At 47.5% G+C, this 14,710-nt stretch overlaps 1 protein-coding gene across 2 annotated transcripts; it reads left to right on the forward strand.

Moving 5' to 3' along the window:
* On the forward strand, nt 1–13,894 carry DKKL1 (dickkopf like acrosomal protein 1). Of its 2 annotated transcripts, XR_007246210.1 has the most exons (8): nt 1–220; nt 2,271–2,402; nt 2,673–2,759; nt 9,712–9,804; nt 11,573–11,720; nt 12,799–12,961; nt 13,404–13,799; nt 13,832–13,894. XR_007246210.1 is itself a non-coding variant. In XM_048516356.1 (7 exons), the coding sequence occupies exons 1-7, from the start codon at nt 86–88 to the stop codon at nt 13,729–13,731; spliced, it is 1,086 nt and encodes a 361-aa protein (XP_048372313.1). In that variant the 5' UTR covers nt 2–85; the 3' UTR covers nt 13,732–13,894. The 2 variants fall into 2 exon arrangements, 1 of the variants encoding a protein (XP_048372313.1); XM_048516356.1 differs by having other exon boundaries at nt 2–220; nt 13,404–13,894.
* Nucleotides 13,895–14,710: the final 816 nt, after the last annotated feature.

Below are 14,710 nucleotides of genomic sequence, written 5' to 3' on the forward strand. Positions count from 1 at the left end.
ACCGGCGTTCAGCCTTTCCTCTGATCTTCCTTCTGCCTTTTGTGCAGTTCAGGCTGCCTGCCAGAGGAGCAGGGACCAAGCCAGGATGCTGCTGCCGGTATGGGGGTTATGGTGCCTGACACTCCTGATGCAGGGAAGGACAGCTCCCGCCGCCTTCCTGCCCTTCAGCGCGGAGGGAATCTTCCGGGCTTTCAACAACCTCATCATGGAGCAAAACCAGGTAAGGGTCAGAGAGGGAAGAAGGGGAGGTCCAGGTAGCCAGATCAGCCCCCAAATAAAAGGGATGCTCCAGTCCTGGGAAAGGGGAATGCTATCTTCTAGGGAGGTGGGATTCTCTTCAAACAAGGGAGCATCCTTGCAGCAAGATGTACATCTGGCAAATGAATGTCGCAGCTAAGCTAACATCTCTTTCCGAACTTCTCTGCATCCCCCTCGTCCAAATATTTCTCCCGTCTGCTCCAATATACCGCACTGCACACCAGTCTTGTGTTTGGGTGCATATGCTGCTCTTGTTATCACTCGGGGGAACGGATGTGAGCGTATTCTAGCACCGACTGTCCTAGGAGTCCAAAACAGAACCAGGTTTTTTTTAATATTTCAGGAGAGGTTTGATTGTCAGCTGTTCACAAACCTCTCAGCCGGCGGCGTCTTCATTTTGGATGCAAAGGAGGGCTTCACAAAGCTGAAAAATTCTAGATTCTGTCATTAAACTGCAACTGTGAAACTGAAGAGATATACCCCCCGCCCTATAATTTCTTGCCAGTCTCTGGGGTGTGATGTTTGCTGTTTGGTGTTTTCAAATTTTCACTTGAATCTGTAGCCTTTCATGGGGTGTGACACACTCCAAAAATTATATTGACTGTAAAAATTGTGTAAGTATTCTGATTTCCCACAAGACAAAATTGGAGTGTTTATAGTCTGACAGTGCTGAGAATTCTTGAAGGACTTCTGAGTCCAGACAGTTCAATGACATGGGCCAAACGTACTTGAGAGATCCTCAGCTGCTATGGGGTGCCCTCTGAAATTATGCACGTTGTTAGGATTGCAGAATTACACACGGAGTCATTTGGGGTAGCTGCCCCTCAAGTGTGTCTTATTCTTGATCTTGTTTTTTAAAATTAGACCTGCAAACATTGGTGGATGAATCCACTGAAAACTTTTTAATCAACAGAAAAGATGCTCTCAACGAATCACTCAACGTCTTTAAACAAACTTAGCTCTTTGAAATAGAAGCAATATGAAAGATGCAGGAATTGGGTAGAAGAGGCATTCCCACTGACTATTTCAGGCAAGGAGGAATGCTTTTCCTAAGAGGGTATCTGCTATGACATGTACATGCGGTCACTTAAAAAGAAAGTACACTTCCCCTCCCTTCAAAACTATTGTTTTATTAATATGCAAATGTAATTAATCAGAATGGGCATTGTTAATCAACCTTCTGGAATCCCCTTTCCCAATTAAGAAATACCCATTTGTTTGGAGACTTACAAGAACCCAAATTGATATCTTTCCATGTCCCAGCATGGCGTAGTGGTTAAGAGCAGGTAGACTCTAATCTGGAGAACCAGGTTAGATTCCCTGCTCTACTACTTGAGCTGTGGAGGTTTATCTGGTGGATCAGATTAGCTTGTGCACTCCAACACACGCCGGCTGGGTGACCTTGGGCTAGTCACAGTTCTTTGGAACTCTCTAAGCCCCACCCATCTCACAGGGTGTTTGTTGTGAGGGCGGGGGAGGGAAAGGAGATTGTAAGCCCCTTTGAGTCTCCTTACAGGAGAGAAAGGGGGGGAGTATAAATCCAAACTCTTATTCTTATTCTTATTCTTATTCTTATTCTTATTCTTATTCTTATTCTTATTCTTATTCTTATTCTTATTCTTATTCTTATTCTTATTCTTATTCTTATTCTTATTCTTATTCTTATTCTTATTCTTATTGACAGCATAAAACACAGGACAGTATACAGGTCATTTTCAGAAACCCACTGTTAAATTAATTAAAACTTGAGCACGCAGTTCTGGGAGAACAGACACACAGACACAGAAATACCCACAAAACAATTTCAGGCCAGTGAAGAACAAGAAGTGATATGAAATCTGCCATGAGCTTCATATGGGTGTCATGTTCATGCCGAGCCATGTGACCTTTTGGGAACCCCATTCTGGGAGGTCCTTCCTTGTTGGAGTCAGAATACTGGACAAGATAGCTCTCTGGTGTCTGGCCTGATGAGACAGAGCTATTCTCGGACGTTCCCATCTTTGTCGCTGTAGGAAGCACTGGCGAATGAGCAGTTTGGCCGTCCAGTGGACATCAGCAAACTTCCCCCCAACTACCACAATGAGGAGGAAAAGCAGCGGAAAATGGGGAATGCCACTTTGTACAGCCACCATGAAATCAACAAGGTGAGTGAGCTGTTGATAAAAACTGGAGTGTGTTAGTTCTTTTAATCATATGAATCAGAATCAGCCACTCTAGTGGACCGTGGCTCTCTCCAGGGTCTCGGGCAGACAAATGTCCTACCATCTACCTTCACCCGCAAGGCATTTGGTGGGCTCGGCCAGGGAGGAAGGCGGGGCCTGTCCCATTTTTATTGCCACCCATGCCCCAGTGGTTCTATGTTCCGATGTTCTGTTGCCCCCTCTTAAACGCCATCCCGCTATCTGTACACGCAGGTGACTGACAACCGTACAGGTGAGATGATCTTTTCGGAGAAAACGGTGACTTCTATTGAAGGGGGAGACACCCTTCCAGAGAAGAAGGTCAGTACGCAACATATAAGCACCAACCTGTTTTAAGACGTACGTGGCCTGATTTGGATGTGTATGAGGAAGAAGGGACAGTCTGTACGGTGGATGGCAGAACCATTTTGCATGCGTTTCCAAGGGCCAAGTTGAAATGCCAACCTGTGAACAGACCTGTTGGGAAGCTAAGTCCTCCCATCCTCCCATTTTAGATGACAGCATTGTGGGTACAATGCCCAGACCTCCCATGAAACAACGCAAGGACATGTATGCCTCTTTTAGGAACAGACCTAGAGAAGGATATTTGGCCTCAATGTGCTACAGGCTGGATAGATGTTCCTAATGTGTCATGGGACACACAGGCACATAATTTTTACTAGACTGTTGGTTGTTCCCAGAAGTCTTGGGGGTTTCTCCTGCAGTCACCCAATAGATTGCTGTCCTTCCCCTACCTGCAGGAAACTTTTGACATAACAACACAAGCCTTTATTGGCATATAAAACAGGACAAAATTTTAAAACAAAACAAGGTTAAGAAATACAGTTAAAATTGCTAAAATTACTAATTTCTAGTATAAAATTTGCAACAGTTTCACAAAAGAGCACATCAGAGCTGTTCAGGAGATTGGGTATCTTATAACACTCATGCCACTGAGAACATTGCAAGAAAATGGAATTCATGTATTTCATCGCGTGTCTTATTGTATTTAGGGCATAGAAACAAAGAATGGTCAGATGTTTCAGCGTAGTCTATCACATGAACAAACTCTTTAGAACGTTCCATATTCTTAAAATCTTCCCTCCAGCAGAGTTGATGGCAGCACATTACATCTTGCAGTAGCCAAGGCTCTCATCTGGGTGGGATTAATCAGCAGACGAAGATATGCGGCCACATAATTCCCTTTGCATGGGATTAATAATGTAATTAGGAGAACAGGTTGTCTTGGCAGCACGAGACAAATTATGAAAATCTAGATCCAAGAGGCTTTTCATAACTAGTCTGAAGGCTTCCACCTTTGTGAGCATAAGGAGTGATTCCAAGGGGAAACCAATAGCTTCAACCTTTCTAAAGATCAAAGTATACCATTCTGAAATAAAGTGATCTGATAACAGAGAGGGAATATAGCTATTGGATCCCACTAGAAAATGTATATGCAGCCAATATTTTATGGCCCTTATCCATGCCAAGGTTTCTAGAGTTGTTTGGCCCATCTCAATGCACAACGCAGCATAAGGCACACATCTAGGGAGCCCCATTAGTTTCCTGGAAGATTTGTCCTGGATCATGTGATTCAAAATTCCATTTCCAACAGTGCCCAGCTAGAGGCCTCCCAGACAAACATTAAAACGGGGCATAAACTACCACTCCATTGTCATCTGCTCTAGCTTTGTAAAGGCAACTAAGCAAGGGCGGCTTTGTGGGGTGGATAAGTGGGGACCGGCACAGCCATCTCATCCAGAAGTCTCATGTTGAACAGTAAACATGTATTCCATTTAGCTATCATGCCTGACAGCTGTTTTTAGACTTTTAATCGATCTCTAATTCAGTTAAAAACCAACAATAAAAAATAACGGAAGGGCTCCATTTTTCTTCTCAGTCCAGACCACAAGACTCCTCTTTCCTTTTCCCATGAATTCCACCTTCCTTTGAAGGTAGGGAACCTCTTGAGGTCTCCAGATGTTCCAGGAACTACGAATTCCCATCCAGCCCTGCCAGCATGGCCAATTGGCCATGCTGATAGGGGCTGATGGGAATTGTAGTTCCTGAACATCTGGAGAGCCGCAGGTTCCCTACCCCTGCTCTAGCGGCTAGCCACAGCACACATCTCTAGTCCTAGAACCTGAGTGTTATAGTGGTTAAGAGCAGGTGGCCTCTAATCTGGAGAACTGAGTTTGATTCCCCACTCCTGCACTCCTGCTGGGGGACAGTTCTCTCAGAACCCTAACCCATTTACCTCACAAGGTGTCTGTGGTGGGGAGAGGAAGGGATGGAGTTTGTAAGCCTCCTTGAGTCTCCTTACAGGAGAGAAAGGCAGAGTCTCCTTACAGGAGAGAAAGGAACAGCAGTGGCGTAGGAGGTTAAGAGCTCGTGTATCTAATCTGGAGGAACCGGGTTTGATTCCTGAGCTGTGGAGGCTTATCTGGGGAATTCAGATTAGCCTGTACACTCCCACACACGCCAGCTGGGTGACCTTGGGCTAGTCACAGCTTCTCGGAGCTCTCTCAGCCCCACCTACCTCACAGGGTGTTTGTTGTGAGGGGGAAAGGGCAAGGAGATTGTAAGCCCCTTTGAGTCTCCTGCAGGAGAGAAAGGGGGGATATAAATCCAAACTCCTCTTCTCCTTCTCCTTCTTCTTTTCCTTCTTCTCCTTCTTCTTCTTCTCCTCCTTCTCCTCCTCCTCCTCCTCCTTCTCCTCCTCCTCCTCCTTCTCCTTCTCCTCCTCCTTCTCCTTCTTCTCCTTCTCCTTCTCCTTCTCCTTCTCCTTCTCCTCCTTCTCCTTCTCCTTCTCCTCCTCCTCCTTCTCCTCCTTCTCCTCCTCCTTCTCCTCCTCCTCCTCTTTTTCCTCCTTCTCCTTCTCCTTCTCCCTCCCTGCCACCAGCTGTAAGTGTACATTTTCCTGATTCCCACAGACCACTGAGGTAATGGCTTCCCTTTTGGTCCATGTCTTTCCAGGTTCCCAAGCCAGTGGCTAGTCAGGAAGCGGAAGCAGACTCTAGAGCGAACCGACAGTTAGTGAGATGGGACCTTCTGAGAGAGGCCCCCCCAAGCCTAGGCCTAGGCTGACCTGATCTTCCGCTTTCCCCGCCGACTCAAGAGCAAGCCAGTGTCTGAAGGCAGCTGGATCAAGGAAGAGCCCATCAGTGATAAAAAGCATAGGCTGCTGGCCATTCGGTTGGCATTTAACAGCCCAGCCGATCAGAAGAGAGTCCTCCCCGCCGCCCCTCAGCAGAAGTTCATCCCACAAAAGCGTCACTTCTTTTTCTTCTGGCGGAAAATATAAGCTGTGGGGAGGCTTAATCCGGGCCCCCCAAGAATTGTTCTGGTTTCCTCCATATTTCCTGTTGGGTTTGCAGAGGGATTGTACAAAAGAGAGGGGCCGTCATTTCTCTCCGTTTTGGTCAAAGTCATTCCAGAAAAAAACAGAAACTGTACGAGAATAGATCTGTACTGATACTTTGCCTCGGGGACTGAGAGAAGATATGGATGCTAATGCTTCCAGTATAACGCTATAGGCTGGGCCGTAACGTAGTGCGTATTTCTTCTGGGAGGACATGGGGGCTGGAGCCCCCGGTGCCACTTCCTGAGGGCGCACAGCGGGGACAGCCCAGGCTACATCCCATCCCAAACTCCAGGAGGTTCATGAAGGGGTGCAGTTGAAAGCTGGCAAGCAGGGCATGCCCCGGCCCCCGTTTCCACGTGGAGGTCAGGAGTGGCAAAGGCCAGCTTTAAACAGTCTGGTTTGGGCCAGGTTTAAACTGCAACCTTCAAGCCTGCAGTTTAGAGCTCAATCTAAGCCTGTCTGAGGCCAGGCGGAAACTGATCACAGGTGCCATCGAGCCTCTACCTTTATACTCTTGGCTCCGCCCCTCAAGCTGGCTGCCGTTTTAGGGAGGAATTTGCTCATTTTAAAACTACTGCAAGTGCCCATTCCTGATCAGAGTTTTTGCACGGGAGACCGGTGCCTTTTCAAGTACTGAAACAGCCCTTGTTCGAAGACTCCAATTTAGATTTTACAGGGGATACTTTTGAGAAGCCTGATTAACCACCTAAACCACCAATTGGCCATGCTGGCAGGGGCTGATGGGAATTGTAGTTCATAACATCTGGAGTGCCAAAGGTTCGCCACCATGGACCTAAAGACTGGTGAGACACCTGGGCCAGATTTGGTTCCTCCTGTTCTATGAAAAATTGACGTTGTTTGTTGGTTGCGTATAATTGCTCATGGATAGAACCAACTTTGACAGAGGCAGCAGACGATATTAGTGCCCACTTACAAGGAAGGGGCAATAAACGACTCTGCTAAGTAGTGTCCTCTTAGTCTTTTCCGTGTCTTGGGTAAGTGTCATCCTCAAAACGCATCTACGGAAAAAACTAGAAGACACAACGATACCCAGGAGCTGCTATTCCTAATTAAGCAACTTCATAAGTCTTCCTAGTGAAGTACAATATAATCTGCAATGCTCTGTTTCTAGTCATACTCTTTTCCACATAAAGATTGTAAATTCATCGCAAGATGCTGGATCTTCTCTGTTTTAGAATGCTCTGCTTGGGTCCTGCCTACTTCGATTTCCCCCTTCCCTACGAACGCAAAAATAAAAAAACCAAGGAGGGCGTTTTGTTAGTATTTAAGCCCGCATAAACCAGGGTGGAGAAAGAGTGCAGCGAGCTCTGGAGAGCCTGCCTGGAGCCTCTGGACATTGGACAGGAGGGAGGGTTGGTTTTGGTGTGGGGCTATGTGGCGGCTGTTCTCATTTCAAGCATCTGGGGAGACGCAAGTGGTACAGTCGCTTCAATATGGATACGGACCCTCTGCGTCTTGAGTGGGTGACCAGCCATCCCGATTTTAGCATAGGGACACTCACGCGTTTTTAAGTAATGTGTCGGCGTCCCGCCAGGCTTTGCCATTGTCCCGGTAAGGCAGTAATAGCCAATGTGCAGCCCACTTAGTAGTGCCTTCTGGGCCAACTTCCCTGTTTCCTGACCGGGGCGCCGCGCAAAACAGTGTATGCGTCAGCGCCCTGCTTTTTAATAGTAAAAATCTGGTCACCTTAGTCTTGAGGGACAGAAATTTGCCTCTGAGGCCCCTTCCGCACATGCAGAATAATGCGCTTTCAATCCACTTTCACAGTTGTTTGCAAGTGGATTTTGCTATTCCACACAGTAAAATCCAGCTGCAAAGTGGATTGAAAATGGATTGAAAGTGCAGTGACTGCGTAATGCGGAGAAAACCTGAACAAATGCATGCCCTAGAGACCAATCAATCCCCTCTGACATCCCACCCAGGGTGGGAAATTGATCACTTTAATACTGACTCTTCACGGGCTGGAAGTCCAGCTGGACCAAGTCGGCCCGCTGCCACTGCTGGGATACAACACACAGGACAGACTCCACAGTTTCTCCAAGCCTCATAGGGCTACAATGCTGGGGGGAAGAATTAGGACTAATAAAAGGAAACACTTCTTCACACAACGTGTGATTGGTGTTTGGAATATGCTGCCACAGGAGGTGGTGATGGCCACTAACCTGGATAGCTTTAAAAAGGGCTTGAACAGATTTATGGAGAAGTGAAGTCCAGGCATTCGCGCTACCAATCTTGCCAGTCCTCCCTTGATCTCCAGATTACCGTCAAATGCATTTAGCAGCAGACCAGGTGCTCAGGAGCAGGAGCAGCAGAAGGCCATTGCTTTCACCTCCTGCATGTGAGCTCCCAAAGGCACCTGGTGGGCCACTGCGAGTAGCAGAATGCTGGACTAGATGGACTCTGGTCTGATCCAGCAGGCTAGTTCTTATGTTCTTAATGTTCTTATGTTCTTAATGTTTGCCTGGCTGGCGGTCTGGCAAAGAGCAGCCTCCAGCCCAGCTCGGGGGAGAAAGCAGCTCACTGCATCTGAACTAGGCATGGCAACTCCTGAAGGCAAGATTTGCTGATAGTCGTTAGATGCACTATAAATGCTCTTTTATCAAAGTGCCATGTTTAATTCTGTGCAGAATAATGGTTTCGACAAAGGCTGCACTTAAAAATGAATGATAATGCTCATAGTCTTTTGGGACTGTTTTTCTACTTTGGATGCAGGCTACTTTCTCTTCTGCCACACCACAACTGATCGCACTTTAATCTTTTTGTGGAAAAGAGTATAGTAAAGTTACTGGGGTTGGGAGGTTAAACAGCAGGGGCTGCATTTCTCACTGCCTATGGTTTTCAAGCTTCTTCAGAAGTTTGCTTCTACAGATCTACATGCCGCCCGCCCGTTTCCCATCCTTTTACATGCTGACGACACAATCTTGTTTTCGCTTCCTGCAGTTGGCATGCACTGAGCTTGAAAAGCATGTGCGGAATACTGTTAAGCCTGAATCCTTATATATCCTAGCTTTATTTGTCTTATCTTTCATTGGAGCAGACTGTGGTATCTGAGCTGAGAATCTAATGGAAAAGAAGGAAATTAATGGCTTGGCTTTCTTTCTAGCTGATGATAACAGGCACAGTAAGAAGAAGAAGACAAGTTTGGATTTCTGTCCTGTAAGGAGACTCAAGGTGGCCTACAAACTCCTTTCCCTTCCTTTCCCCACAACAGATGCCATGTGCGGAAGGTGGGGCTGAGAGAGTTCTGAATGAACTGTGACTAGCCCAAGATCACCCAGCAGGAATGTAGGAATGCAGAGACACATCTGGTTCACCAGAGAAGCCTCTGCCACTCAGGTGGAGGAGTGGGGAATCAAACCCGGTTCTTCAGATTAGAATGCACCTGCTCTCAACCACTACACCATGCTGGCCCTTCACACTGGTGAAGGTTTGTGAATAAGATTCACTCTCAGGCTGTACAGGAAGCATTCTGATTGCAGTTGTCAAAGAGAAAGTGAGTTCCAACCAATCAGGTCACAGGACAGTCATGGCCAATCTCATGCTCAGGTAGGTGGACTCATCAGCATCAAGTGTTCCGTACCTGCTCCCAGGCATTTTGACTAGAAGCTACAAACCTAGGCTCCTTTGGCACATGCAGAATAATACACTTTCAATCCACTTTCATAATTGTTTGAAAGTGGATTTTCCTATTCCACACAGAAAAATCCACTTCTAAAGTGCCTTGAAAATGTATTGAAAGTGCATTATTTTGCACGTGCGGAAGGAGCCCCAGACGCAATTTCCTCACTTCAGCCTGTGATCAAAAAGCGGATCTGCTGGAATTATAGCTGTTCCCCAGTTCTGAGGGAGCCAACCTGCTAGCCTTGACAGAATTTCCTTCCTCAACAGGTGTGCGTGAATGACAATGATTGTCCAAAGGACCAATTCTGCTCTCGGTCGCTGCTTGCATCTCATTGTCAACAGTGCAAAGCGAAGCAGATGGTGAGTCAACTGGGATACGTCTCGCTGAGCATTGTTTGCATGCAACTTTGACGCTGCATCTGTCGCAGGAAAGTGTCCCCATCCCTGCAGATAGGGCGGCCTGCTCTGCAAAATGTGAGTCACAGTTGCCTCTGACTCAGCAAATTATTTGTCTCCTTGAAGGGTTTTCTTGCCCTTATTGCTTGCCTGTGTCTTGAAATTAAAGTATGGAAATTGTCAGAGGTGGGATCCAGCAGGTTCTCGCAGGTTCCCGAGAGTAGGTTACTAATTATTTGTGTGTGCCGAGAGGGGGTTACTAAGTGGTGATTTTGCCACGTGATTTTTGCCTTAGTTACGCCCCTCCTCCCGGCTTCTTTCAGCAGTGGCGCCAAGAGAACTTGAAGCAAAGTCCTAGCAGGAGGAGGTGCACCCGGTGTCGCGTGGCAAGGCCTGCGCCGGCGCGGCATTCCTGCTTCCCTCCCAAGGACCGGCGCAGTGGCTGCATCCTTGCCACAGCCCTGCCCAGCAATGCCCCGCCCCCAGAATGCCTGGCCACGCCCACGTAGTGCCCCGCCCAGCCCCATTGGTGCTATGCCACTGTTTGAATCCCACCACCATGGGAACCTGTTACTAAAATTTTTGGATCCCACCACTGGAAATTGTGATGCTGGGACTTCAGACACATATACTGAGAAATGTGAAGATGCACAGTCTTTGAACATGTTGCCTGAAGGAACAGGCGAACGGTGGCCATTTATACAGGCACTACTGACCTGTTCCCAGTGGGGTTTTCCTGCACTTTTTTTTTAATTGCACAGGGATTCTCCTCCTGTGAAGAGTTCCTAGCCGAGCTGATCTGTCATTTGGTCTGCAATCTCGTTGTTTTTCTGCAATCTCCATTTGGAGAGGCTGCCTGCCACTTTCCCCCCTGTTCTCTATGATCTAGTGTTAGTTTGCTAGACCGTGGCCCCTTCCGCACACGCAAAATAATGCGTTTTCAAACACTTTCACAACTGTTTGCAAGTGGATTTTGCTATTCCGCACAGCTTCAAAGAGCACTGAAAGCAGTTTGAAAGTGCATTATTCTGCATGTGCGGAATGAGCCCATGACAATTTCATGTCAATTTCAGTGATACAACAATAATAGAAAAGAAAGCTCTTCTGATCCTTCTGAAATGGTGGCCTGGAGAGTGGGTGGAACTGCTATGGTGTGGGTGGGGGAAGAATAACAGTTTGGATTTATATCTCACCTTTCTCTCCTGTAAGGAGACTCAAGGTGGCTTACAAGCTCCTTTCCCTTACTCTCCCCACAACAGACACCTTGTGAGGCAGGTGGGGCTGAGAGAGTTCCAAAGAACTGTGACTGGCCCAAGGTCACCCATCAAAAATGTAGGAGTGCGGAAACACATCTGGTTCACCAGATAAGCCTCTGCCACTTAGGTGGAGGAGTGGGGAATCAAACCTAGTTCTCCAGATTAGAATCCACCTGCTCCTGACCACTACACGACGCTGGAAGGTGGGGAGGAGTGCAAAAACCCAAAGGAAGCTACATGTTTGTTGATCTCCTGTGGTTTCCCTGAGCACTTTCAGAGCTTTTGGAAACTATGGGAGTGCTTTGAACTGAAGGCAGGGTGAGTTCTGAAGAGGGGAAAACGTGTGCGTAACTGGGAATCAAACCTGAAGGGAATGTTTCCTCAGTGCAAAGGGAGACCGCGAGTGCATAAGCGGCCGCTGTGCTTTCCAGAAATGGAGTCCAAGCTGCCTGCACCTCACCTGCTTTGTCTCCTAGACTTGCCAGAAAGATGAGGAATGCTGCTTGGGTTATCTGTGTGTGTGGGGCAAGTGTGCAGAAGGCGTAAGCCGAGGAGAAAGCGGGACAAGATGTGACCCGAACCAGGAAGAGTGCTCTCCGGGGTTGTGCTGTACCGCCAGCAACGGTGAGATACTTTTCAGCCTTGCAGGCTTCCCCTTTCACTCTACTCGAGACTTGAAGGGATGTGATAAAATGAGGCACTTGGGACATTTTTATTACTCCAGATGTTACTTGCTAGGTGGTACTGCTACGTATTGCATTCCAAAGGTGCATCATCTGCAAAAAGATAACTGTCCAACTGGGCTTTATTGGCTTCCGTTTGACCAGAGGTGGGATCCAGCAGGTTCTCACAGGTTCCCGAGAGTAGGTTACTAATTATTTGTGTGTGCTGAGAGGGGATTACTAATTGGTGATTTTGCCACGTGATTTTTGCCTTAGTTACGCCCCTCCTCTCAGCAGTAGCGCGCAGATCTTGAAGCAGTCTAGCAGGAGGTGCACCGGCGTGCGTGGCAGCCTGCGCCTGCGTGCATTCGTTTCCTGCCCAAGGACCAGAGCAGCGGCTGCGTCCTTGCCACAGCCCCTCCCAGGAATGCCCCGCCCCCAAAGTGCCTGGCCACGCCCCCGTTGTGCCCCACCCAGCCCCATTGGCACTACGCCACAGTTTGAATCCCATCACCATGGGAACCTGTTACTAAAATTTTTGGATCCCACCACTGCGTTTGACCCTTGTGGACCATCTGATTCCCCCATCTGGTTAGACCTGCACAAATTGAGGGGCAGGAGAAATCATGAGGATGCTGCTCAAATTACTTGTAAGCATGATGGAGAAACTTAATTGCTTTGCTGGACCAAACCAAGGTTCAGCATTCTGGCAGGGGCCAGACAAGGGTCCCGAAAAAGTCCTGGGAAGAAGGGGACAAAATATTTCCAGTGCATGAATACTGCAGGGACCCCTTTCATTTCAGTGTGGTTAACCTAGAGCAGTGGTGGCGAACCTTTGGCACTCCAGATGTTACGGACTACAATTCCCATCAGCCCCTGCCAGCATGATCAATTGGCCATGCTGGTAGGGGCTGATGGGAATTGTAGTCCATAACATCTGGCGTTCCAAAGGTTCGCCACCACGGACCTAGAGGCACTTATTTTGACCCGTACGTTTTGCACGTGTAACATCACCCGATTTCTGTCCTATCTCCTTGCAGCGTTGTCCTTTCCGCTCTGTGTTCCTTACCCAAAAGAGGGAGAAGAATGCCAGACACCAAGTGCCAACTTCTTTGGCATGATGGGCTGGGGCAGCCAGTCAGCTTTTGCCAAATCCGGGAAGTACTGTCCATGTGCCAAGGGATTGCAGTGTAGAAGGAAAAGGTAAAGAGGACTCGTTCTGCTGGTCCCCTGTTTCCCCATCAACAGAATGCTCCCTTCCCCAAACACCAGCTTCCCCAATCCCCCTTCTCAAGGAATTTCCCAGCCCAGAGTTGACAAGCTTAACTACAACTGTGTTTTAAGTTAAAAAACAAACCAGTGCTGAAAAAAAGAGGGGTAAACAACACAGAAAACACTGGAATGCAACGGGACCTTCTTGAGATGAAACGATTCCAGTGATCTCTTGGATCCGCTGAAGATGCCAGCTACAGATGCAGGAGAAACGTTAGGAGAAAATGCTACTGGAACATGGCCGAATGACCCGGAAAACCCACAACACCCTAGTGATTCTGGCCGTGAAAGCCTTCGACAGGACGTTGACATGATCCCAATTTGTGTGTCTGACACTGATTCCACTTTGCCGTTGTGTTCCCTTTCTTCCCAGATATACGATTTCCACATGTGAGAAGCTGGAGAACAGCGTGGACGTCAACAATCTCGGCGGACAGCTCCTGGACTTCGAGCCCATCCTGATGAACCGGGACAAAGAGGAAGCTTATTATGACGACTCTAGACAAGATGGCCCACTGGCAATCGTCAGTCTGCCCAAAGGCCCTTATTATATGGAAGATGCTGGGCTGAGTGAAGACTATGAAGAAAAGAGACTCTCGCCATGGGAGGGCAGTAGGGACGATCCCAACCAATCAGATTTCCTGGAACTTGAACATCTGGCTGACCAAATGGGACAGTACTTTGGACCTGGCTTTTACTAAATGGAAGAGTTTTTGCCTGAGATTCTCATAGTTTGTTGCCCCTCCTTGATGCTCGCCTCATCTTTTGCCTGTTCTTTCCAGTCCCCTTCGCCTCTTTCGTCTGTTCCTTCCACATTCTGCATGAGAACCCTTTGTTTTTGTTAATAAAAGCATTCTGATGACAGTGCTGTTGTATTTATACTTTGACTATAATTCTTTAGAATTGGATCTGATTTCATTTAAAAAGAACCCCTCTAGGCAGTCTTGAGTCTGGTTTTGAGAAACACCCTCTGGATAGGCTTGCAGTCTGATTCATTGCCTGGATAAATTATTCAACAGCGATAGGTATTGACTCGTTTGGTCCGGACACCACATCTATGTTAACACTGAAAATCCCTACAACTACCTTGTCAAAGGCTTTCATGGCCGGATTCAACTGGTTCTGGTGGGTTTTCCAGGCTGTGTGGCCGTGGTCTGGTTACACAGTGTTACACACTGTGTGACAGACTTCCCTCTGTGATACACCTCTGAAGATGCCAGCCACAGATGCAGGCGAAACGTTAGGAACAAGATCCACCAGACCACGGCCACACAGTCCGGAAAACCCACCAGAACCTACAACTACCATTTTTTTCAAATTAACATATGATGTGGTATAGTGGTTAAGGTCTGGTTCAAATCCCCCCTCTGCCGTGGAACTTGGAACACTGTCTCTCAGCCTTGACCAGGCAAGTATTTGGATGGGAGGATTCCAGGGAATACCAGGGTCCCAACGCTGAGGTCAGCAGTGGCAAACCACCTCTGAATGTCTCTTACCTTGAAAACCCCACCAGAATAGCCATAGGTCATCTGTCACACACAAAAAAAATCTTAATTGAGATTGGGACACACGATTGTCACTTTTGCAGACTTTTTATGTACAAAGACCGGTTTGTGTCCATTATAAAATATTTTTTTAAAGAAGCATTTCTTAAAGAAGGTATCATTAGAACGAGGGCTA

The sequence above is a fragment of the Sphaerodactylus townsendi genome, linkage group LG15 (genome assembly GCF_021028975.2).
Source record: "Sphaerodactylus townsendi isolate TG3544 linkage group LG15, MPM_Stown_v2.3, whole genome shotgun sequence".
NCBI classification, from domain to species: domain Eukaryota; kingdom Metazoa; phylum Chordata; class Lepidosauria; order Squamata; family Sphaerodactylidae; genus Sphaerodactylus; species Sphaerodactylus townsendi.

What these genes read in the sequence shown, in the direction of transcription:
- DKKL1 (XM_048516356.1), top strand. Translation starts at nt 86, where the DNA reads ATGCTGCTGCCGGTATGGGGGTTATGGTGCCTGACACTCCTGATGCAG. An exon ending in TCATCATGGAGCAAAACCAG is followed by an intron (nt 221 to 2,270) that starts GTAAGGGTCAGA and finishes TTGTCGCTGTAG; the next exon opens with GAAGCACTGGCGAATGAGCA. An exon ending in GCCACCATGAAATCAACAAG is followed by an intron (nt 2,403 to 2,672) that starts GTGAGTGAGCTG and finishes CTGTACACGCAG; the next exon opens with GTGACTGACAACCGTACAGG.